Source organism: Lissotriton helveticus, chromosome 4_2, assembly GCF_964261635.1.
Source record: "Lissotriton helveticus chromosome 4_2, aLisHel1.1, whole genome shotgun sequence".
In the NCBI taxonomy this organism is placed as follows: domain Eukaryota; kingdom Metazoa; phylum Chordata; class Amphibia; order Caudata; family Salamandridae; genus Lissotriton; species Lissotriton helveticus.
The window spans coordinates 143,612,879-143,635,614 of NC_136064.1; the positions used below are offsets into that span (position 1 = coordinate 143,612,879).

At 46.9% G+C, this 22,736-nt stretch overlaps 1 protein-coding gene across 1 annotated transcript in view; it reads left to right on the forward strand.

Moving 5' to 3' along the window:
* The window catches only part of LOC144751989 (extracellular calcium-sensing receptor-like), a 182,782-nt gene that overhangs the window by 27,853 nt on the left and 132,193 nt on the right, over positions 1-22,736 (forward strand). The window contains exons 6-7 of the mRNA XM_078639948.1: positions 5,572-5,713; positions 6,868-7,069. Coding sequence (XP_078496074.1) covers positions 5,572-5,713; positions 6,868-7,069 — 344 coding nt within the window. The remainder of the gene's footprint in view (positions 1-5,571; positions 5,714-6,867; positions 7,070-22,736) is intronic.

The following is a 22,736-nucleotide window of genomic DNA, read 5'->3' on the forward strand; positions in this document are numbered from 1 at the left end:
AGAGTGTGTGACTTGCACATCAGTGTTGTGTTTGTTTGAGCATCCATGTGTCTTGAGTCTGTTTGTGTAGACTGTGCAGCCCTCTGCTCCACACTGCCATTGTGGTTTTGTTTCTCATCTATTGCAGGCACATGGTGCCTTTTATCCTCCTGTATGACATGGTGTGTGTGGTATAATGCCATCCCCTATGTGTTCCACGTATTCCTACCCACTGTGAGTCTGCACTCCCTCTATTTGTGTGTGGTATACCCCTTACATGTCGACTACTGACATGCAAAACACTTCACTTTGATGTCAGCTGTACTCTTGCTTTACATGTGTGTGTTCCTCCCCATCACTTCATTTGTGACACTGTGCTTTGTGGTGCAGTTCTTGGGCCAAGAGAAATGTTCCACTCTGGACATTGATCTAATGGATTATATGTGATGCTCTTGTGCTATTTATCAGTCAGGATTGCTCATGTGCACTTCAACTGTGTGTGCAGCCCAGTGCTCTGGTCGAGATGGTTCTCCCTTTCTATCCCATATTTGTGCATCTGTTGTTGTGTTGGATGTATGTATGTTGGCTGTGGTATTGCTTCACTTCCTGGGTGTGCTGTTGTGTTTTTGCTGTGCTGATTTGTGTTGTGTGGGTTGATGTTGTGTCACTCATGTCTGTGTGTGACTGTTATGCTTGGTGTGTGCACACACTGCTTGTTGTGCATACAGTGCTGTGTGTATGTGGCCTTGGCATTGCCTGATGTGCATCCCCTGATGACCGGCAGTGTTTGTTCATTTTATTTGCCTGTGCATCTGTAGTTGGTTTGATGTGGCAGTGTTGTTCTGTGATGGTGCACTTCTTTTGTGTTTTGTGGTATATTGTGTGTGTTTGATCATGGTTGATGAGGTTGTGCACTCCTGTTGTGTCTGTGTTCCCATTGCCTTTCCACAATTTGGCTGACAGGGTATGTCTGTTTCTGATGGGGTTCTGTATGTGTTTCAGTTGTGTTTTGTGTTTGTGTGTTGTTTTTGGGCAGACATCTGTTCTGGCATCCCTGTGTATATGTTATGTTTGTGACTGCACCCAGGGTGTGTGTCTGTGTGTGTATGTACTGGCAAATATTGGCAGCCTTCAGTGTGTGTGGCACTGGTGTGCTGCTGTTGTGAGGGGGCGTATGTGTGTACATTTCTCCTGGTGTTTGCCAGTAATGGAGTATGTATATGGGCCATGTGTGTTGTGCTGCAGGTGTACTCCTGTGAGGTGATTGTATGTGTGTGTGGCTGTTCCCAGTTTGACTTCCAGGCCTTTCTTCCTTCCTTGTGCCTTTACCTGGTATGCATTGCTGTTTCCCTGTGTTGTTGCACTGTGTTGCCTGTGGTTTGACTTCACTGACTGTAGCAGCCATGTGTGGTTTGATGGTCTGAGGGGGGTGTTCTCTGTTCCTGGTCTTGGATCAGATGTGCACATGCTTGTTGTATATCCCCATGGCCTTCCATTTGTGTACATCCCACTTTGGATTGCTGATTTGTTGTGCTCCATTGCTGTTGACAGTTTGGGTGTCTGTGTGTGTGTGTGTGTGGTATGTATGTGTGAGTATGCAGGCTGTGTGTCCATTTGTATGTTTGTTCACTGTATGTGTTCATTTGGTGCTTGTACTCATGTTTGTTTCCATGTCTGTGGTGGTGTTGTGGTGCGTGTGTCTCCAGTCACTGTGCTGTGTGTTGTGTGTTCCTGTGCAACCACTCCTGCAGTGGCTGTCTCCCTGATTGTTTGTTGTGTGGTGCAGGGTGTGGAATGATCTGGCTTGTTGCTGTGCATGGGAGTGCAAAGGATGGGCACCTGGCCTGTACCTTCATGGGGTGTGTTGGTGTGTAGTGGGGAGGTGTGTCCCTGGGGTCTTTGTGCCATGCCCATGCCTTGGACTGGCCCTGCCTTCTGCATTGTGTGCATTTATTCACTGCTGCGGTGACGTGACCGGGACATTGCTGCAAGTTCGTAGTCAATGTGTGTCCAGGATGCAGAAGAGTGACTGTGGCAGGTGGGTAAGTTGTGGGTGCCCTTGTGGATGTGTTGATGCCCCCAGCAGGGTGTCTGTTGTAGATTTGGACCCTGTGTCAGCCCGTGTGTTGTGTTTTGTATTTGTATAGTTGCATACCTGTGGCGGTGTCCGCGGAGGTCCATGAGTTGATAGTGCTGTAGGAGGTACAGCACCGAGAAGACGTGAAGGGCAGGGTCCATGGCGGTCTCAACCGAGTGGTGTGGACTGGAACACTGGTATCGCGTTCCACTGTCGAGTTTCCGCCATCTCTGGTTGGGCGGTGTCTCCGCTGCAGTGCTTCTGCTTGTTTGGGCCATCTAATTGGTGGAGCGGAGTGGATGTCATTCCGCATGGCAGTGAGTCTCCATTGGCTCACTCTGCCACGGTGGCGGATGCACTTTGATGTCCGTGCCCGTCGCACCGCGTCGGACAGGAATTTACCTATGTTTTGCAATACTAATATGGGGGATGTGTTTCCTGCTGCTCGTGGGTGGAAAAATGCATTTTTCTGCCCAGCCAGCAACGCGGTGGTGCCACCGCCCGACATCCTAAAGGACCCTTGTTGGCTGCCCTGGGGGACCCAGACGAAAGAGAGAACAGACATGTTTGTGCACCGGTGCTGTAGCTTTGCTACCACCAAGAATATCTTTCTTGAAAGTCTACTATGCCCATCCTATCTAGCTCTGTTTAAATATCTCCAGGCTCAGTGAAATAGTTCAATGCTGTGGGATTGGCCGTGTAATGGGTCATGTTCACTACTACTCTACAGGGTTCTCCTCTGTTGGGTTGTACCTTGGCCCTAATCCTATATAGGTACAGATAGAGAAAGGAGTTTGCTTTTTCGGTTGCTATGCTGCATGCAGTATCAATATACAAACGTAACATGACCTGGCTGATGTCTGGGTAACCACAGCATTCACATGCTGATACTGTGAAAGAGTGTGCAATGCAGTGTGTGTAGGATGCTAGTGACATGGGAGAGGTCCCTATAAAGATGCTGCTCAAATGTCATAGTGGAGCCCATTTGACTAGGCAGACTTTGCCAACAAATGGATTTAGCCACACCCACAGTAAACAGAGGGTATACATTTGTACAGCAATACATAACTTATTGTACACTGACCATCTAGAGGATGGATCATCTGATGATCGGGGATTTTTTTTACTTTTGGTGGGGTTTAAAGTTTGTGAAAATAGTTTGTGGGAAAAGATTGAGGTCTTTGGCTTGCATACTTGGGTCTTGGTAGGATTATGGAAGTGATTGCTGAAGAGATGGTGGGCTGCTGTAAGGATGGTGCAATTTAGTGGCTTGATAATAGACCTGTTGGATAAGAGCTGGTGCTTGTTGGTTAAGTTCAGACAACATTTACATCCTTCTGCATTATCATTAGTCATTCTTGGGCATTCCTGTGCCTTCACTTTTTTTGGGGTGTGCTTTTTACTTCATACATGCTATTTTAGTGGTTCACTAGAAGGTAGCCGCAATCTTGGTATCTACTCTTTCTACTTTTCTACAACAGCGGGTATTTATTCATGGGTTGCCTTAATTCTTATGTACTGGGCATCCGTTTTTTAACAAATGTTTTATGGGTGTCGCTAAATTAAAATATCCACCCTTCCTTACTGAGTGTATGGTGGGCATGCCTTTTAACCTACACTCGCACAATCAATCAGGGAATTGTAAAGCATGCTACTCACCCATGAGGATCTTAAGTTGCTGGGAGGGGGGAGTAAGCAGCTCCATTCAGTCAAAGAGCCATGTCTTCCTAAAGATGTTCAGAGAGGGGGCACCTCTGATGTTGATTGGAGCTCATTCCAGGTCTTTGCCGTGATGGAGGAGAAGGCTATTCTTCCTGTTCTGGCTCTGCAGATGCACAGGATTTTTGCAAGGGAGAGTTTGGCAAATCTCTTGGGTATTTTGAAGGAGATTCTATTGTTGAGGTATTGGAGCCTGGTATTGTGGAGGCATTTGAAGGCGTGGGTGAATATCTTGAATGTTACTCTCTTCTCGACTGGGAGCCAGTGGAGATCTCACAGGTGTTGGGTGATGTGTTCTTGTCAAGGGATGAGAAAGACAAGTCTAGCTGCGGTGCTCTGTATGGTCTGGAGTTTGCGGAGCAGAGACTTGTTGAATCTGGCACAGAGGTTGTTTCCATAGTCCAGTCTGCTGGTTATGAGTTTGTGGGTGGTGGTTTTTCTTGATTCGGGGCGATCCATTTAAAGGTCGTGCAAAGGGTGCAGAGGGTGTTGAAGCAGGTGGAGGTGATAGTCTTGGGTCATGAAGAGGGAGTAGTTGAGTAGGATGCTGGGCATGGTCCATGGGGGTAGGCAGGCTGCCGAGGGGGGTAGGCCACCAAGTATGTTCCCTAGCTGTGGGCGAGGGTCCGAGGACAAGGACTTCTGTCTTCTCCAAGTTGAGCTTCAGGTGGCTGCTGCTCATCCAGGATGCAGTGTCCTTTATTCCTTCCTAGAAGCTGAGTCTGGTGGTGACAGGATCCTTGGTGAGGGAAAGGATGAGCTTGGTGTCATTGGTGTAGGAGACTATATTGAGTATGTGCTGTCTGACGATGGTGGCGATGGGTGCCATGTAGATTTTGAAGAGCTTAGGGCTGAGTGAAGATCCTTGAGGTACTTTGCAGTTGATCTTTGAGGGTTCGGAGAGGAAGGGTGGCAGTCTGATTCTTTGGGTCAAGCCGGTCAAAAAGCAACAGAGCCATTCGAGGGCAGTTCCCCATATGCCAGTGTCGTGGAGTCTGGTGGTGGGTGTGCAGTAAGAAACGGTGTTGAAGGCTGTGGAAAGGTCGAGTAGGGTCAGGGCTGCGGTGTGGCCTTGATGGAGGAAGGTGCTGATGTCATCTGTGGTGGTGAGTAGGGTGGTCTCGGTGCTGTGGTTGCTGTGGAATCCAGATTGGAAGGGGTTGAGGATAGAGTTCTCTTTGATGAATGTCATTAGTTCGGTGTTGACGGTCTTTCGACTTTGGACGCAAGTGGGAGAAGGGTGATGGGTTGGTGGTTTTTGAGCTCTGAAGGGTGTGCCATGGGCTTCTTGAGCAGGGGCTAGACTTCTGTACGTTTCCAGTCATCGGGGAAGGTGCCGGTTTCAAAGGTGGTGTTGATGGTGCATCATAGTTCCAGTGCTATGGTGGTGTCGGCTCTGTGGAAGATGTGCAAAGAGCAGGGGTCCGTGGGTGCTCCTGAGTGGATGCCTTTCTTGGTTGATTCGGTGTCTTTGGTGGTGGCTGGGGTCCAGGCAGAGATGGTGGTTTGGCTGGCGTTGTTGGAGGGGGGAGTGGTTTCAGTGTCCGGTGTACGTTTGTTGAAGTTGTCATAGATGGACTTGATTTTCAGATGCTTGTTGCAGAGGTCCTGGGAAGGGTTGATGGCTGTGGCCTCGCTGGGGGGGTTTGGTGAGATCTTGGATGATGCTGAAGAGTTCCTTTGAGTTGATGGCATTGGCAGTGATCATGTTCTGGATGAAAATGGTGGTATTATGTTATGGCATTCTTGTGTGTGGTGTGATCTTCTGATGTTTTGCTGTGTCACCTTCTTCTCAGGATGTCTGCAGGTGCACCTGGATTCTTGGAAATCGGATTTGAACCAGGTGGATTTCCTGGGGCGTTGTCTGTTGGGGCTGCAAAGGGGTTTGAGTTTGTCAGCGCAATTGGAGATCCATCTGTGTAGTTCTTTGGCTGCAAGGTTGGTGTTGGTCGACGTGGAGGGGGAGTCACGTTTGAAGGTGGGGTTGAGGTGCTCCTCGGTGACCTTGCTCCAGTTACTTCGCAGTGTGCATGGTGCAGGTTTGGGGCAGTTGGTTGTCGATCTGGAAGTGTACGCAATGGTGGTCCATCCAGAGGCATTGCGTGGTATGGCTGATATAGATGTTGTTACCTTCTGCGAATATTGGGTCAAGTTTGTGTCCTGCCTTGTGGTGAGAGTGGTGATGAGTTGTTTTAGTCCAAGGTTGGCAAGGTTGTCCAGGTGGGTGGAGGAGTTGGGGTTGTTGAGGTTGTCGTGGTAGAAGTTGAGATCTCCAATGAGAACGTAGTCTGTGGAGTCGATGGCATGTGGTGTGACAAGGTCAGCGATGGTAGTGGTGAAGCAGGTCAAGGTCCCGTGGGCCTGATGGGGAGCGTGCCGGTTAGGGTGGATCTGGAGCTGGTCTGTATCTGGAGATGGAGGTGCTCCAAGTGTCCGTCAAGAAGGCAACATCAGGGAAGGTGCAGTTGAGGAGGTCCCAGATCTCTATGGCGTGTCTGTGCAGGGTGCACACATTGGGAAGGATGCACCTCAGGGCTTCAGGGGTGCTGGTGTTCGGCATGGTGGTGTTGGTTGTGGAGTTAAAGAGGGTGGTAAAGGTTTGGCTGCAGTCTCCACAGGACAACTGGATGAATTTAGTTGTAGACAGATGGTAGTTGTTGTTTCTTCCAGGGTTGAGTGCATGGAGGGTAATAGAGTCGTAGTGGTGGGTGGTCAGAGATCCAGGGTCTCTGGGACTGGTTGCTGTCAGGCCACAGACGGGGGCTGACAGGCTTGCCTTAGGAGTGCCAGCTGCAAACCCACTGCATACGTCCTCTGCGTGGCCGCCATTAAATTGGGAGGGGAGAGGGAAGCTCAGCTATGAGGCGGGACTGGAAACAGGACGGGGAGAAAAAAAAGCAGGCATTGAGGGAAAAAACAATGGCACATGCACAAAACAAAGAGTTACAGACAGACAGGTAAAGAAATTACAAGACAAATATACTAAATACAGGCAAAATACACAAAGACAAAATAATATGGTGGTATTCTGTTATGGCATTCTTGTGTGTGGTGTGATCTTCTGATGTTTTGCTGTATCACCTTCTTCTCAGGATGTCTGCAGGTGCACCTGGATTCTTGGAGATCGACTTTAAACCAGGTGGCTCTCCTGGGGCATTGTCTGTTGGGGTTGCAAAGGGGTTTGAGTTTGGCAAAAGACACAAAGACAAAATGGGCAAAACAAGGCAGACAGACAACAGTGGAAACAGCAGAAGAGTAAAGTTCTCCCACTGGAGCACCGGAGATGAGGCACAGGTAGGAGCCTGTGAGGGAGAGAGCACATACCAGACACCTCTCAGCTGCAGCGGCACAACAGCGGAGCTGCTGGGGAGAGAGCAGGTCTCCAACCATGAGGTCAGAGGTCTTGCTCGCTTACCCTTGCAGCTGCTGCCATTAAATAGGGGAGGGGGAAGGAAGCTAAACTGGGAGGCTGGAGCGAGAATGGCAGGTAGGAGGGGCTGGGGGAGCAGCGGTGGTAAAAGGCCGGTGATAAAAACAGCACGGAGGAGAAAAAAGGGCACAGGCACAAAATGAAGAAGGGCAGAAGAACATAGTTGCAAATAGACAGGCACAGCAATTACCATAAAAATAACTGAAGACAGACAAAAGGCACAAAGACAAAACAGGCACAACAAGGCAGACAGACAACTATGGAAACAGCAGAAGAGAAAGTCTCCCCCACTGGAATACCAGGGATGAGGCACAGGCAGGAACCTGTGGGTGGAGGAGGGCCTCGAACACCTGCCAGACACCTCTCAATGGCAGCGGCACAACAGCAGAGCTGCTGAGGGAGAGAGCAGGTCTCCGACCAGGAGGTCAGAGGACTTGTGTGGGTAGCTGTGTAAAGAGGGGGTGTGCCATAATTTGGTGTTTTTGATGATTGCAATGCACTCTAGGTTCACGTGTATACCCATTAAGTCATTGTACATGGTGTGCAGTAGGACCCTCCCTAATGGTGCCAGTTGTCTTGAGTACGCCCTTATTCTAGAGAGTTCTTTTTGACCTCACTTTGGGCTTCTTCTTACTGGTCTTTTGGGTGTTTCCCTAGATTTTCATGTGATTTCTTTATTTCTGATGTGTATCGGAGGGGGCTGAGAGCTAGCCCACACCCTCCTTGTGTATCTGTGTGGCAGTGTCTGAGATTGGATTATTTACTACACTAGACAGTATGTGTAAGGCCTTGTATGTGAGTGTGTGTAACATGTTTTCCTTTACATACCACAGATTAAACTTCACTAAAATTCCACCTAGGAAATTCAACAGAAAGATTTACATATACAACATTAAAATCAGCATTATAAAAAATATATCACAAAGTAGGTATATGACTTAAGCAACAAATTAAGTAAACTATTTAAAAGTAATACATTTAATAAAAAACAAAACATAGCTAACAAATACTTTTTTCTTAACAGCTTCTACAGAAATCAACAAGACCACAACATCAACAAAAGACACTTAATCAACTAAAAAGAGTAAGTGTATTTGATTATTTACAAATAAAAGGAAAGTAGAGACTACATTTAAATAAAATCCAATTAACTAAAACTATCATGTTTTCTTTTATGTTTCAAAGATTATACCGCACAAAAACTGCACCTAAAAAAAACATCAAAACACACATTCAGTTTAAAAACAAGGACAAAAGCACCATTAAAGAAAAATATAATACTAAGTAAGTATAAAAATTAACCAATAAATATCACAAACTATCAAACAAACAATAAAACATTAAAAAACAAATATAACAAACAACTATTGTTCTCTTTACAGCTTCTAAAAAAATCAAGATACAACAACATCAAGGCCCAGTGAATTCCCAAGAAGTAGCAGACGACCAAATCTGACAACTATTCAAGAGGTTCAAACTGAAAGACTTATCACCTTTGATAAACCTACAGTGAGGAAAGAAGCACTAAGCAACAAAGCCAAGGAACTCGTCCCTCTTGATACCCAAATATCAGTTTGTCAAGAAACTCCTGTCTACAATGATGTAGAATCTGACTATACAAACATGTCAAAAAAGGAAGCTATTCCAGTGATTTCAAAGAATCCGGATGCAATACCAACTATTGACAGAACTGCCTCTGGCTATTTTATCAACTTCGATAACTTTTCTGAGGATCTTAGTGAACCTGAACAACGCCAGTTTATAAAACTTTCAAAGAAAAAATAACAGAACTCTTTCATCAACTTGAGAAAACATATCTGGTTTCACCATGGGTTGAATTTTGGATAGGATTAGGCATACTTTTCTACTACTATGGCTCATTCTGGTTTTGAGTTTGGAATGAATGATAGATGGAAAATACGTTACAATGGACACAGCAAGTAAGAACATCAACTTACTCCTGCAACCTTACAAATCATCTCATCGTGAGCGAAGAGACCTGTCATCAGTGAACATCACAGCCGTTCCTATACCTGGTGGTATAGCATGGGACTCAACTGACTATGACATTTTGGGCCCGGTGGAACTGTTGAAAAATCTACACCAGTTCAAGGTTTCTTTAAGTGATTTTGTTTCATCAAGCACCTTTTCAGATGATTGGGACTTTGAAACTGTTAATAATATGATGTCAGACTTAGAAATGTCAGCAAAATTTCAAAAACATGAACACTTAGAAAGTTCAACAAGTTATGAAGAACTGTATTGTTATAATCATTTTGGTCACCATTATTTGCATAAATCTGTAAATCCTAGAAATGTTTTTTCTTATAATCAATGGGAACATTGTCGAAAACCACCAAAAGGCAGCTCTAAAACATTTTATGAGAAATGTCCATACTTTACAGGTTTTAATGTGAAATATCTAGAAACGCTTTATTTTAAATATATAAATAAGACAGGAATGAAAACCATGTTGACCAATACTAACTAAATTTATTCTGCAAGCTTTTATGCTCAACTGTCTACATTAGATTTGAACTTTTGGAAAGACAACATTGAGACAAAAACTGTCTGGGTCACAAAAGAATGGCAGATGCAGGGTTTAGAAGCCTTGTTCGGGGGCCTGCATTATACCAGAACAAATCATATTTTTGAACGACACTGTTCAACAAACATCATGTCTTGGCTTAGCTAAGATAAAAGATTTAAACAAACCGTCCATACCTAAGGCCACACCTGACAGTAATGGCACTGCAGATGAGGAGGTAGAAGTAAAACAGATTTTAAAACAAAACAGAACCAATCCTGATTGGAAACAATGGTTAATGTGGCCCATAGACCCGAATAACTGTCAAGATAGATTCATGAACAAAATGGAAGGGTTCAAAATGAATAGGCCAGATCCAAGGTACTCCTAGAGACAACATCCAGGGATAGTCACCACATACAGTGTAGGAAAACTATGCCTTGATTGGCTACAGAAAGCCACACTCCCAGAAATTAAACAACACTTGACTTTACTTAAAGAAGGCGCTGACTTGAGAGACTTCTTACTCGGGCCTCACAAACAACGACAAAAATGTTTCATATACGCCGGTATATACGCTGCGTACAATGAAGCTTGGAAAATAACGCAAATGGAAACTGCAGAAAAAATATGAGAAATTGATCGTATTAATTTAGAGAAAGCACTCTCTGTAGTGGACAATGTGTTAACGACTCTGTCCTCCAGAATTTATTCTTTGGACAGCATTGTAACATCTGCCATTGACATAATTGACATAATAGAACAAGATGCTAATGTTACAACATGGCCAATCTCAAGACAGGACCTGGAGATCTGGGTAGTGGACATTTACAGCTAGAGTCACTCCTACAGTCCCTTAGAGGGGACTTACTTTCCAAATTTGAAATTTCCGAAGCCAATCAGAAGGGAGTACATGAGAAGTGCGCTAATTTGGAAACTAAATTTGATTATATCTGTAAGCGGACGGGGGCGTTGGAAGTGGAAGTTGCCACACTCTCAGAAGTAGCTCAAGTACACACCAAAGATATAGCGGGACTGAAAGCCCAGAATAGATCACTTCAAATGGATATCGAGAGGTTGGAGATCCAGGCCAGAAGAAACAACTAACATTTTTTGAAGATTCCAGAGGGAGCTGAGAATGGGGATGTTAAATCACTTGTTTGTAAACTTCTTAGAGAATGAGTATTAAAGGATAGATCAGATATTGATCTTGAAAAAGAAATTCAAAGGGCACATAGAGATCCTTTTAGACAGCACCCAGACAGAAAAGCTCCTAGAAAAATCTTAATCAACTTCCACACCTATGCAGTCAAGGAGTTGATACTGGGAAGAGCACTTATCGATACAGCCCTTCAGATTGACTCCATAAAATATCTTATTCGCTCCGATGTTGGCAAAGTTACAGCGCAAAGTCAATGGGAGCTAGGGTCCAGAATGTCTGATTTAAGGAGCCTGGGTGCGCATGTCCAGATGAAGTTTCCGGCCTCACTGAGGGTGATGTGGAAAATAAGACTTATAACTTTACTTCCACTCAAGAAGTTGATACATTTTTGATTCTGATGAAAGAAAGCTCACATTAGAGAGTTTTCTTCTTCCTTTTCTTCTGATTGTGAGGGTCTAGACTCCAATTTGAAATTGACTTTTGGGATATACATTGTAATGGGGCTCTTCCACATACATGCCTGTGTATAGATACATATACATATAGATTTATGCACATATATACAAAAGAAAAAAAAGGGGGGAGGCAGAGGTTAAGGTAAAATATATGTATATATAAAAAAGGATAAATAAATAAACAAGCAAAGGGGAAAACAAGTTAAAAAAAATTAAGGAGGGTAACAGTATATTAAAAAGTGTGTTATATACAAGGCGGCAGATCCTGTTGTCGGATTCAGAGGGTTCCCGATAGGCGATAAGATCACCAAAGAAGATAAGGGGGGGTTCCTCAAGGGGGGTGGGTGGGCAGTATGGGTGGTGGGTGTAAAAATGGGAAAAAAATCAATCCTCATACAACCATGGAAATAAAGAAAGTTATAATTGCTGGGCGGGAGCAGAATTTAGTCCATCCAAAGAAACCCCAAGATGAACAGCATTACCAATAAAATCAAGATCATTAGTTGGAATGTTAATGTATTAGGAGATAGGAGAAAGATGTCTAGAGTGTGTGAATATTTGAATAACTCTGGGGCCCATATTTGCTTGCTTGAGGAAACCCACTTAAAAGCACAAGAGTGCAAGTTAGTGTTCGGTAAGCTTAGGTGGGTCCGAGATCTTCTCTGCTCAGAACAAAATGGTAATACGAGGGGAGTGGCAATAGTAATTAGAATTAATGCGGGGATTAAAGTGGAGAAGTTCAAGACAGATCATTCTGGGAGATGGCTGATTGCATCATTATTAATAGGAAGCTCTCCGTAGGTATGTGCAGTATATTATGGGCCTAATCAAGATGCTCCAGGGGCTCTCTTGAATTTAAAAGCTAGCCTTTCTGATATGGCAATACCTATCATCTTAGGGGGGTATTTTAACCTGATCCTAGACTAAATCCTGGATCGTACTTCAAGGGTTAAATATACTCCTCCTCGTAAATCACACATCGAGCTGAGAAATATTATCAAAGATTTTAATTTGATAGACCTCTGGAGAGCAAAGAAACGGATGTAAAAAGGATTTTTCCTTTTAATCAATCAATCAATCAATCATGGCATTTATATAGCGCACTACTCACCCGGAGGGTCTCAAGGCGCTAGGGGAGGGGGGTCCGCTACTGCTCGCACATCCAGGTCTTGAGTTGCTTCCTGAAGACGAGGTGGTCCTGGGTCAGGCGGAGGTGGGTCGGGAGGGAGTTCCAAGTCTTGGCGGCGAGGTAGGAGAAGGACCGTCCTCCTGTGGTGGCTCTTCGGATGCGGGGGACGGCGGCGAGGGCGTGGCTGGTCGATCGAAGCTGGCGTTTGGGAGCGTAGAAGTTGAGGCGGCTGTTGAGGTATCCTGGGCATTGGTTGTGTAGGGCTTTGTGTGCATGGGTGAGGAGACGGAAGGTGATTCTCTTGTTGACCGGGAGCCAGTGCAGGTCTCTCAGGTGTCCGGAGATGTGGCTGAGACGGGGGATGTCCAGGATGAGTCGTGCTGAGGCGTTCTGGATCCGCTGGAGTCTTTTCTGGAGTTTGGCGGTGGTTCCGGCATAGAGGGAGTTGACGTAGTCCAGCCGGCTGGTGACGAGGGCCTGGGTGACCGTCTTCCTGGTTTCGGTGGGGATCCACCGGAAGATCTTACGTAGCATGCGCAGGATGTTGAAGCACGACGAGGAGACGGCGTTGACTTGTCTGGTCATGGAGAGGGAGGAGTCCAGGATGAAGCCCAGGTTGCGTGCGTGGTCTGTTGGTTTGGGTGCGCTGCCTAGGGCGGGGGGCCACCAGGAGTCGTCCCAGGCGGAGGGTGAGGATCCCAGGATGAGGACTTCCGTCTTGTCTGAGTTCAGTTTCAGGCGGTTGTTCTTCATCCATTCGGCTACCTCTTTCATTCCTTCGTGAAGGTTGGCTCTGGCGGTGGTGGGGTCGTTGGTGAGGGAGAGGATCAGCTGGGTGTCGTCGGCGTAGGAGATGATGTTGAGGTTGTGCTGGCGTGCAATGTTGGCAAGGGGGCTCATGTAGATGTTGAAGAGGGTCGGACTGAGCGAGGAGCCTTGAGGGACGCCGCAGATGACTTCGGTGGCTTCTGATCTGAACGGGGGAGGCGGACTCTCTGTGTCCTTCCGGCGAGGAAGGAGGTGATCCACTCCAGTGCCTTCTCCTGGATTCCGACGTTGCTGAGGCGCTGCACTAGTGTGCGGTGGCAGACAGTGTCGAAGGCCGCGGAGAGGTCCAGGAGGATGAGGGCCGCCGTTTCTCCGTTGTCGAGCAGGGCTCGGACGTCATCGGTGGCTGCGATCAGGGCGGTCTCGGTGCTGTGGTTGGCCCGTTCGTCTCGAGGAATGCGGCCAGCTGCTTGTTGACGGTCTTCTCGATGACTTTTGCAGGGAACGGGAGCAGCGAGATGGGGCGGTAGTTCTTGAGGTCGGTGGGGTCGGCTGAAGGCTTCTTTAGTAGAGCGCTGAGTTCGGCGTGCTTCCAGCTCTCCGGGAAGGTGGCGGTGTCGAAGGAGGTGTTAATGATGTCCCGCAGGTGGGGTGCGATGACAGCGTCGGCCTTGTTGAAGACGTGGTGGGGGCAAGGGTCGGTCGGGGATCCGGAGTGGATGGAGTTCATCGTGTGGGCGGTGTCCTCGGTGCTGATCGGGGTCCAGGCACGGAGGGTGGTGGTGGGGGGCGGTGGTTCGGTCGTGATGTGCGTCGGTTGAGTGCTGAAGCTTTTGTGTATGTCCGCGATCTTGTTGTGGAAGTGGGTGGCGAGGGAGTTGCAGAGGTCTTGCGAAGGGGTGATGTCGTTGTTTCCGGCGTTGGGGTTGGAGAGCTCTTTAACGATGTTGAAGAGTTCCTTGCTGTTGTGTGCGTTGTTGTCCAGTCGTTCCTTGAATGCAGTTTTCTTGGTGGCGTGGATCAGTTGGTGGTGTTTTCGGGTGGCGAGCTTGAGTGCAGTCATGTTGTCTGGTGTTGGGTCTCTGCGCCAGGCTCTCTCGAGGGCTCGGCAGTTCTTTTTGGAGCTCTTGAGTTCATCGGTGAACCATGGGGCTCTCTTGCTGCAGGGTTTGCTAGGCGGGGTCCTCAGGGGGGCGAGGTCATCTGCGCAGTCGCTGATCCACTTTGTGAGGTTGGTGGCCGCTTGACTGGGGTTCGTTGCGCTGGTGGGTGGGTTCTTGCTCAGGGAGGTCGCGAGTTGGTCGGTTGTGATCTTGTTCCAGCTTCTGCGTGCAGCCTGTTGCTGGTGGTGGTGGGTCGTGGTCCTTCTGAAGCTGAAGTGGACGCAGCTGTGGTCCGTCCAGTGGAGTCCGGTGGCGTGGCTGAAGGCGATGTCCTTGCTGGATGAGAAGACTGGGTCGAGTGTGTGTCCGGCGTAGTGGGTGGGGGTGGTCACCAGCTGCTTGAGTCCGAGGTTTGCAAGGTTGTCCCTCAGGGTGGTGGTGTTGCGGTCGTTGTTGTTCTCCAGGTGGAAGTTGAGGTCCCCGAGGAGGATGTAGTCAGCGGAGGGGAGGGCGTGCGGGCTGATGAAGTCGGCGATGTCTTCGCTGAATTGTGTGCGTGGTCCCGGGGGTCTGTAGATGAGGGTGCCTCTGAGGGTGGTCTTGGGGTTGATGTGGACCTGTAAGTGCAGGTGCTCAGCGGGTGCGAGGGTGTCGTCGGTGTTGGTCGTGATGCGGATGGTGTTCTTGTGGATGATGGCGATGCCTCCTCCAGTCTGGTTGATGCGGTCCCTCCGGATGATCTTGTAGCCGTCTGGGATGGCGATGGCGATGTCGGGCGCTGAGGAGGCGTTCATCCAGGTTTCCGTGAGGAAGGCGACGTCTGGGGCTGTGGTGTCGAGCAGGTTCCAGAGCTCGACGGCGTGTCTGTGGACGGAGCGGGTGGTGAGCAGGATGCACTTCAGGTGGTTGCTGCTGTTGTGCATCTTGGTCTTAGTTGGTGCTGGAGTAGTGCAGGTCCGGGTGCAGGCGAACTTGCAGGAGTAGCAGCAGAAGGGTCCGTGAGTGCGTCTCGGGGTGGCTCGGAAGCATCCTGGGACTCGGCCGGCGTTGAGTGCGTAGAGTACGGGGGCGTCGTAGGTCCGGCGGGTGGGCTGGTCTCTGCGGGAGCCAGGGGTCCTGGCACTGGGTGCGGTCCAGGCACGGACGGGCGAAGACGGGCTTACCTTTGGCGCGCCCGCTGCGTGTGCACGCTGCGCGTGCATGCTGCGCGTTGCCCACTCTGCCATATGTGGAGAGTGGGGGGGCGGAGCAAGGGAGGGGCAGCTGGGAGGCGGGAGCGGGGCGGCGAATGGGAAGGGCTGCCAAAGGGAGGGGCGGGGCCGCAAGGGGCAGCGGCGGGGAGCGGGGAGGTGGCGGGAAGCGCGGCAGGGGCCGGGGGCGACAAGTCACAGTGGTACAATAATACAATACGGGGGAAACTGAAAATAAACAGGGAGCAGAAACCACGCAGGGGGTAAAAAAGCAATCGGAGTTACAGAGGAACAAAGTACATTAACACGGGGAGTGTATAATGACAGGGAGCAGAGAACACACGGGGGAAGAAAAACAATCGGATACGTAAATACAGACGTGGCGCAGGTGGGGCAAGAGCGCCAACAGCGGTGTCACAGGGTCACGAGCGCCAACAGCGGTGTCACAGGGTCACAGGACCCAGCTGCGAGCGGCGGCGGCACTTGGCGGGAACGGGGGGCAGCCTGGGCTCACTCGCGAGGAGTGTGCGTGGTGCGTGGGGGTGACCAGCCCAGAGGGACAGCCGGAAATACAGACACCATTCCAGAATTGACTTTTTCCTATTAGACCAGTCTCTTTTTTCAGTAGTAGACTCTATCCTATATATCCCATCCCTACTCTCTGATCATTCTGTGGTGGAGTTGGTAGTTAACCTTAAGCAAAAAGAGTGTCAGAGAAGGTGGGCTCTAGATAGGTCTATATTACTAAAGGATGAGGTTAAGTTGGACTTAGGGAATCAGGTAGAGGAATAATTGTGGTACCACAAATGATCAGGTGGTATGGGAGGCATTTAAGCCCTTTCTCAGAGGATCTCTAAGTACACTGATGATCTGGAGAAATAAATCTAGGAGGAGGACAGAGGAAGAACGCCTCTCTAAGATTAAGCAAAAAGAACAGGAACTCCAGAGGGCATCGGCAGACCAGCAGAATACTGTACTACGCTTACAAAGTGAGCTGTATGGTTTATGGGCAGAATTTCAAGCAAGCCTAGATAAGATCTTAAAAGATAGGTGGGACGCCAGTAAGCTTAAAAACTTTTCCTACGGTGAAAGATGTGGGCGCTTTCTGGCCTGAAAAACCAGGTCAGATAGGGTTAGACATCAGATTAAAAGTCTATCCCAGCGTAGTACAGGAGCTATCACACATGAAGATGATCAAATTAGGGAGGAGGCGAGAATATTTATGCAAGATCTGAATAAAGAAGACACCTGTTTTATACCTCAGAGAGCGGAAGATTGGCTGAACCAGCTAGGGCTGCCTCAGATATCTGAGGTGGATAGAGCTTTTCTCTGTTCAAGCATAAAAGAGAGTGAAGTTAAAAACCAGATTAAGAAAATGACCAGGGGTAAGGCAGCTGGCCCAGATGAGCTTCCAATAGAGTTATAGTTGATAGTTCTTGATAAGGTTGTTTATGTTTTAACTATTCTGTTTAATAGAATTTACCTATCAGGAGAGACTGTTCCTAAATCATGGTCTGAAGACACAGTTACCCTGATCCTGAAGCCCAAAAAAGATCTGTTAAAAATTGAGTCTTATAGACCAATTTCCTAGCTAAACTCGGACTACAACATTTTTGCGGGGGTTTTGGCAGCGAGAATGGCAAGAGTTATCAAAACAATTTTACATCCGGATCAGAGGAGCTTTATTCCTGATAGGCAGTTAAACGAATTAACCTTTGAAGCTATCGTGGCAATAGACGTGGCAATGGATAAGAAGCTTCCATTGACCCTAGTAGCCATTGATGCCGCTAAGGCTTTTGACCAAGTGAACTGGTCATAATTGTGGAAAGCTTTATCTGGGTTTGGATTTCCTATTAATTTTGTGTCAGCAGTCAGGTCTCTTTATTTTAGCCCTCGGGCAAAAATTCTAGTTAACGGACTTTTAACAGACTGGCTTATAATCTCCCGTGGCAGCAGGCAAGGGTGCCCCTTATCACCTCTATTTTTCAATTCATATATTGGACCTTTTGTTTGTGAGCTTAGGTCCGATCCTATGATTAAACCTGTTAAATTTGCAGATCTGGAAATTTGCTCTATATGCCAATGATCTACTTATGTTTACCTCTAATTCAGCTGAAGCCACCCCGAGATTAGTAGATCAGGCTGAATCATTTGGGGAAATCTCGGGGTACAAAATAAATAAAGACAAAACTGAGATCATGGAATGGAACCAAGATGCGGGAACATTAGGGGCTAAACCACGAATGAGGTATTTGGGGATATATTTGGCTCAAAAAATTGCAGATATACCTAAAATAAATTGGACTAGAGTTTCCAAGGATGCCTGTGATTTGCTTCAGCGGTGGTCAAGCCTCCCTTTAAACATCTTTGGGAGGGTTAACTTGATAAAAATGATCACCTTGCCAAAAATAACTTTTTTATTTAATTCAATTCCGTTATCCTTTATGACACCAGATATCGCGAAACTACAAGGAAAAATTAGCTCCTTTATTTGGAATACTAAGTCTTCAAGAATCTCCCGGAAAAAGCTAAGGAGAGGTTTAAACACGGGAGGGCTAGCTCTACCAGATTTACTTATTTACTGTCACTCATTTCATTTTAAGAACTTCAGAATACTGGCCAATAAGACGGATGCATCCTCACTGGGTTTATTGTTTCAGGCCTTATTGCATGATATTCCTCAGGAGCAAGAGTTTTTTCTTTTTAAATTTGGTGACCCAAGTGCTACAAAAAAGTTAGGCTTAAGATCCTGGGTGTTGCTTTGAAGAACTGGCTATATATTAGGAAAAGTCTAAAAATCCCCTACTATGCATTCCAGGCCCCGATCTGGGACTCTCCCGGTATGCCGGACTGTCTTAACGATCAATTGTCCCGGCCCCTGAAAATGGCAGGTTCAATCTGTTGGGGGGACCTCCAGAAAGATTTGCAGCTCTTGATTTGGGAGTCCCTTTCTAGTATGACAGGTGAGATACTCACCAGGTTTAAGTATTATCAGCTGTCAGGAGGGTGGACAACGAAATCCTGGGTCTGTGGACAATCAAACCCAAACTTCGACTCAGTCTCAAGGAGGGGTAATTGGAAGCGGGAGGTCTCCTTCTGGTATTGGGCCATGCTAGAGGTCGGGTGAGTGACAGAATCTGAACTTCAAAAACTATGGGGTAATGTCACCAGTCTAAATTCCAACAACATTAAGGGCATTCGGGGGATTCCTTTACTATGCTGCAGGCAGTTGTTAAACCTGCTGCCCTCAAAAGAAACCATCGATACACTACACATAGAGTATACATAACACCAAGAAAACTAGCTAAGATCACGGGCCTAGAATACCATTGCCCTAGGTGTAAGCACCTGGCCGTGGATGATTTCCATATGTTCGTGGAATGCCCAAGGATAATACATTATTGGATTAAGATACAGGAATTTTTGGAGGACGTGCTCCATCAACAAGTGGAGGTCACTCCGGGGATTATTTTTCTCGGACTTAAGATAGATTACCACCTTAATGAACTGTCTTCTAAATTCATCATTTATGTCATTATCCTGGCAAGGCGCGAGATATGTAGGGCCTGGAAAGATGTAAATGCTCCGACATTTACGTAGTGCCTGAAACATATAATTCTTAATAGTGAATCTGATATGGCATGTGACAGCACAAGTTATGATAAGATCTGGGGGGCCCTCGTGGCTTGGCGTAACAGGTAACGGTCTTCCAATGATTGTGCCCGGGCACTGTTGGTTCTTTGGCTACAAAGTAACACAGGGTCATTCACTACTGTAGACATACTCAAGCATCTTCAACTCGGCTGCCTTTCCCCACTCCTGTCCTGAAGAAGACCGATCTTGACGCACTTTACACAATTGCGCAACTTGCAGGGTTTAAACGTCGACGCATCACATATGTCTGCACAACGATCATGATTACGGCTCAAATAATTCATGGATCTTGTAGCTTATGTGCCACAATTATAAGGACAAACAGAAATTATTTTCCCCTTTCTGTTTCACGCTTAATTGTCTTGTATATAGTATACTGTTTATGTCACCAATAACCACATGTCACGTTTTTCACCACAGTCACCTATTCCTTTTGCAATTGAACTGGTATATTGCGACAGCCTTGGATAGTTGACCTTTTTGAATACAGCATTTAATTCTATATCTCGGTGTGTGTTATGTCATTTTCTTTCCTTAAATTGTTGGTGTTTTCTACAAGTAAACTTGTGCTGCTTAAGTATTATAAAGTAATTTATATACCACAACTGAACCAATTGTTTTTGTTTAACACGTATGCCCAGGTTCTGAGGGACACTGGGTCGCCCCATTATTGTTGCTAAAATACTAAAATGAACTGACATCATAGGCCTTGCTTCACCTTGGACTTTGATTTCCAGACAACATCCTTTGGACTCATTCCAGAAACCATCACATTCTTATCAGTAGTGAAAATGTAAATGTGGTATACTTATAAAGCGCACTGTTACTCTACCCGAGTGTCCTGGCGCTGTAGACCGCTGGGGAACCCGTCCTGGTTTTCCCTGTGAGATGGTCCCTTTTTGGATATCTCCAGGGTGAAACCAGGCATCCCTGGCGTCTGTGGGGGGCCTTTGTAGAGATGAGGCAAGCTTAATGCCCAGAGTTACCGAGTGTGTTCCCTGGTTAGAGTAGGCACTGAGGCGAGAATTATCGAGTCCGTTGACCCTGGTCCAAGACCCTGCCGCATCGGGAATTGAACCCTGGTCCCGGGCCATTCTCTGCTTACAGGTCTGCCGCCTCTAACCAGTGAGCCACACCTCTTCACTCCACCTAATGTTGATTTCTTCGTATGAGCTTTGTATTCTGTGATCCAGCTGCTGTGATTTGCCCTCTGACCTTCATAGATCACATAACACCTCTGAGTGGCCAGTAGTTTGGATTACCCAAGGTGGTTTTGGCAGTGTGAGCACTTAGCCACAGATGAGCCCAGCATCTCAGTATGTGCTGCCTGACGACTCACTCAAAGCTCCTTCTTTCACGGGCCACACAGAGCTTCTGAGAAATGCTGAACTCCATGCTCGGCCCAGGTGTATCCACAAATTACTAATCTATTCTAGCCAAATAGCATCTATTCTTAACCCACTTTCATCCAACACCAAATGTACCTACTGGACCATAACAGACCAGCCCAAGTAGTTGAAAATCTGAATATTCTGTACAAAAAAATATTTCTGACATAAATATCCTGCCCTAATTATTGTTTTAGTAATGGGTATAGATTTTGGATCATGAATTGAAATGGGGTGATATTTTTGCTAACAATATTTAGGACTCAGGCGATAATTGTAACGCATCTGCATGGAACCAAATCCACAAACACAGACACATTTCACACCAAAGATCAAAGGGACCGATAAATTGGGGAGCATCAGTGCTCTTCCTGGTGCAGTCTGGGGCACTTGCATGCCTCACTGGCTTTCAGATGGAGCTCAGTTATTGCTTGCAAAGGTGTCTGTGCACTCTCTTTGATTACTGCTTCAGCTGCGGTGAGATTGTAGCTCATTTACTACATCAGTCACAGAGCTGCGGTTCCATCCAAGGTCTATGTCAGCTGTAGGATTGCAAAGCTGCCCGGCCGGACCTACTCAACAGGGGAGTCATGAGCTTCCAGAACCCAACATTACCTCCTCAACCCATGCTGCCGTACCACTACCTACTATATGAGGTGTCTACACTCTACCCAGGCACCACATGACCCACCTGAACCCTATCAACAAAAAGACACGCTATCACCCTTCTCCATGTCCCTCCTACCAATACGGCAACAGCGATGCAGTGACCATCACACTTCCTGTTCCTCTGCCTGCTCTACTGACACGTTGAGGTAAGTTCTGGGAGTTGAGGTCTCTTGGAGTTCCTTTAGCTCCTGCTTAGTCAGAACCTGCGCGAGGCACTGTGTCAGGAGTAAAGGGATGAGCTCTTATGCAGGTAGCCACTTCTTTGTTCTATATATATAGTATATGCTCCCCTCTAAATGCCATCAGATATAATGGAAGTGAGGGTTTGAATCATTTATTGTAGGAAAATACTTTCCAATATGTTGCAGATATTTCAATACTTTTTTCATGATTTTAACCCAGCGCCTGCCTAAATTAGGCGTAAATGAGGTTGTGGGGGGGGGGGTGCGATCAGTTATTGTGCGTGCCCTGCTGCCTTTTTTAGTGCTGTGATAAACACTAGGGCTGCAACAGGTGTATGTGCTCATCTCCCTCCTGAAGCGGATCTTCTGTGCTGCTGTGGTCCCAGGCTAATGCCTCACTCCCCCAGCAGCCTCTTCACATTGCTGCCTGTCCCATAGCTAACGCTCTGCTTTCATCTTCACCCTCTGGGGTCTTGTGGTGACCCTTCTTTGGTGGCGTTGAGATTGCCTGTCCTCAGGCACGTGTTTCCCTTGGTAAGGGGGTGTGCACACTGAAGAAACAAGAGGTACAGTCTTCTGGAAGCCAATGGAGGCCTGGATACTGAGAGCTCTGGTATTTCTTTCTGTCTTCGTTCTCTGACCCTCTACACACAGATAGGGCTTCCAGGCTGTCCTCATAAACTTTCTTGAAAAATCAATGAGTGAAGTTGACTAACACATTATTTAAATCTCAATTATAAAGATTTTTATTTTATATAGTAATTGATATTGAAATAATGAATGTATTATTGTATATATTCTTTCTTTATTCATTTTGGCCAGGCATTTGTCAGGACAGAAAGGCTCCTCCGGATGCACTACATAAGGACAGTCTTTCCTCTGTTCTGTCTTCTGCATCATTGAGCACAAGAAGCGCTCGTGTAAACGGTGCCATTGTTCAAGAGATAAGGGTGGTGATGAGAAAAGACTCAGGCAAAATAGGGCTACTACTGTTCCTGATTTCAGGGATTGGAGCATTCTGGGGAACAAATGCAATATGGTGATGTTTCCTTGTCAGATGCCCCTCACAACTGGAAGAATAACTGCAGGACCCAGCCCTCTGCAACTTCCCCCACAGCGTCTGTTTCTTCGGTTAAAGTTTCTTCCCATCATCTATTCCCTCATTGTCATCTCCTAAGTTTGATGAGGAGGAGGTGCAGGTCCCTGAAAACACTCATGGGAGTAAATGTATTCAAAAAGCTGTTCTTTTCTTTTTATGTCTCTGGGCAATAATCTTTAGACTCCTAAGTGACTAGCACTGGCCT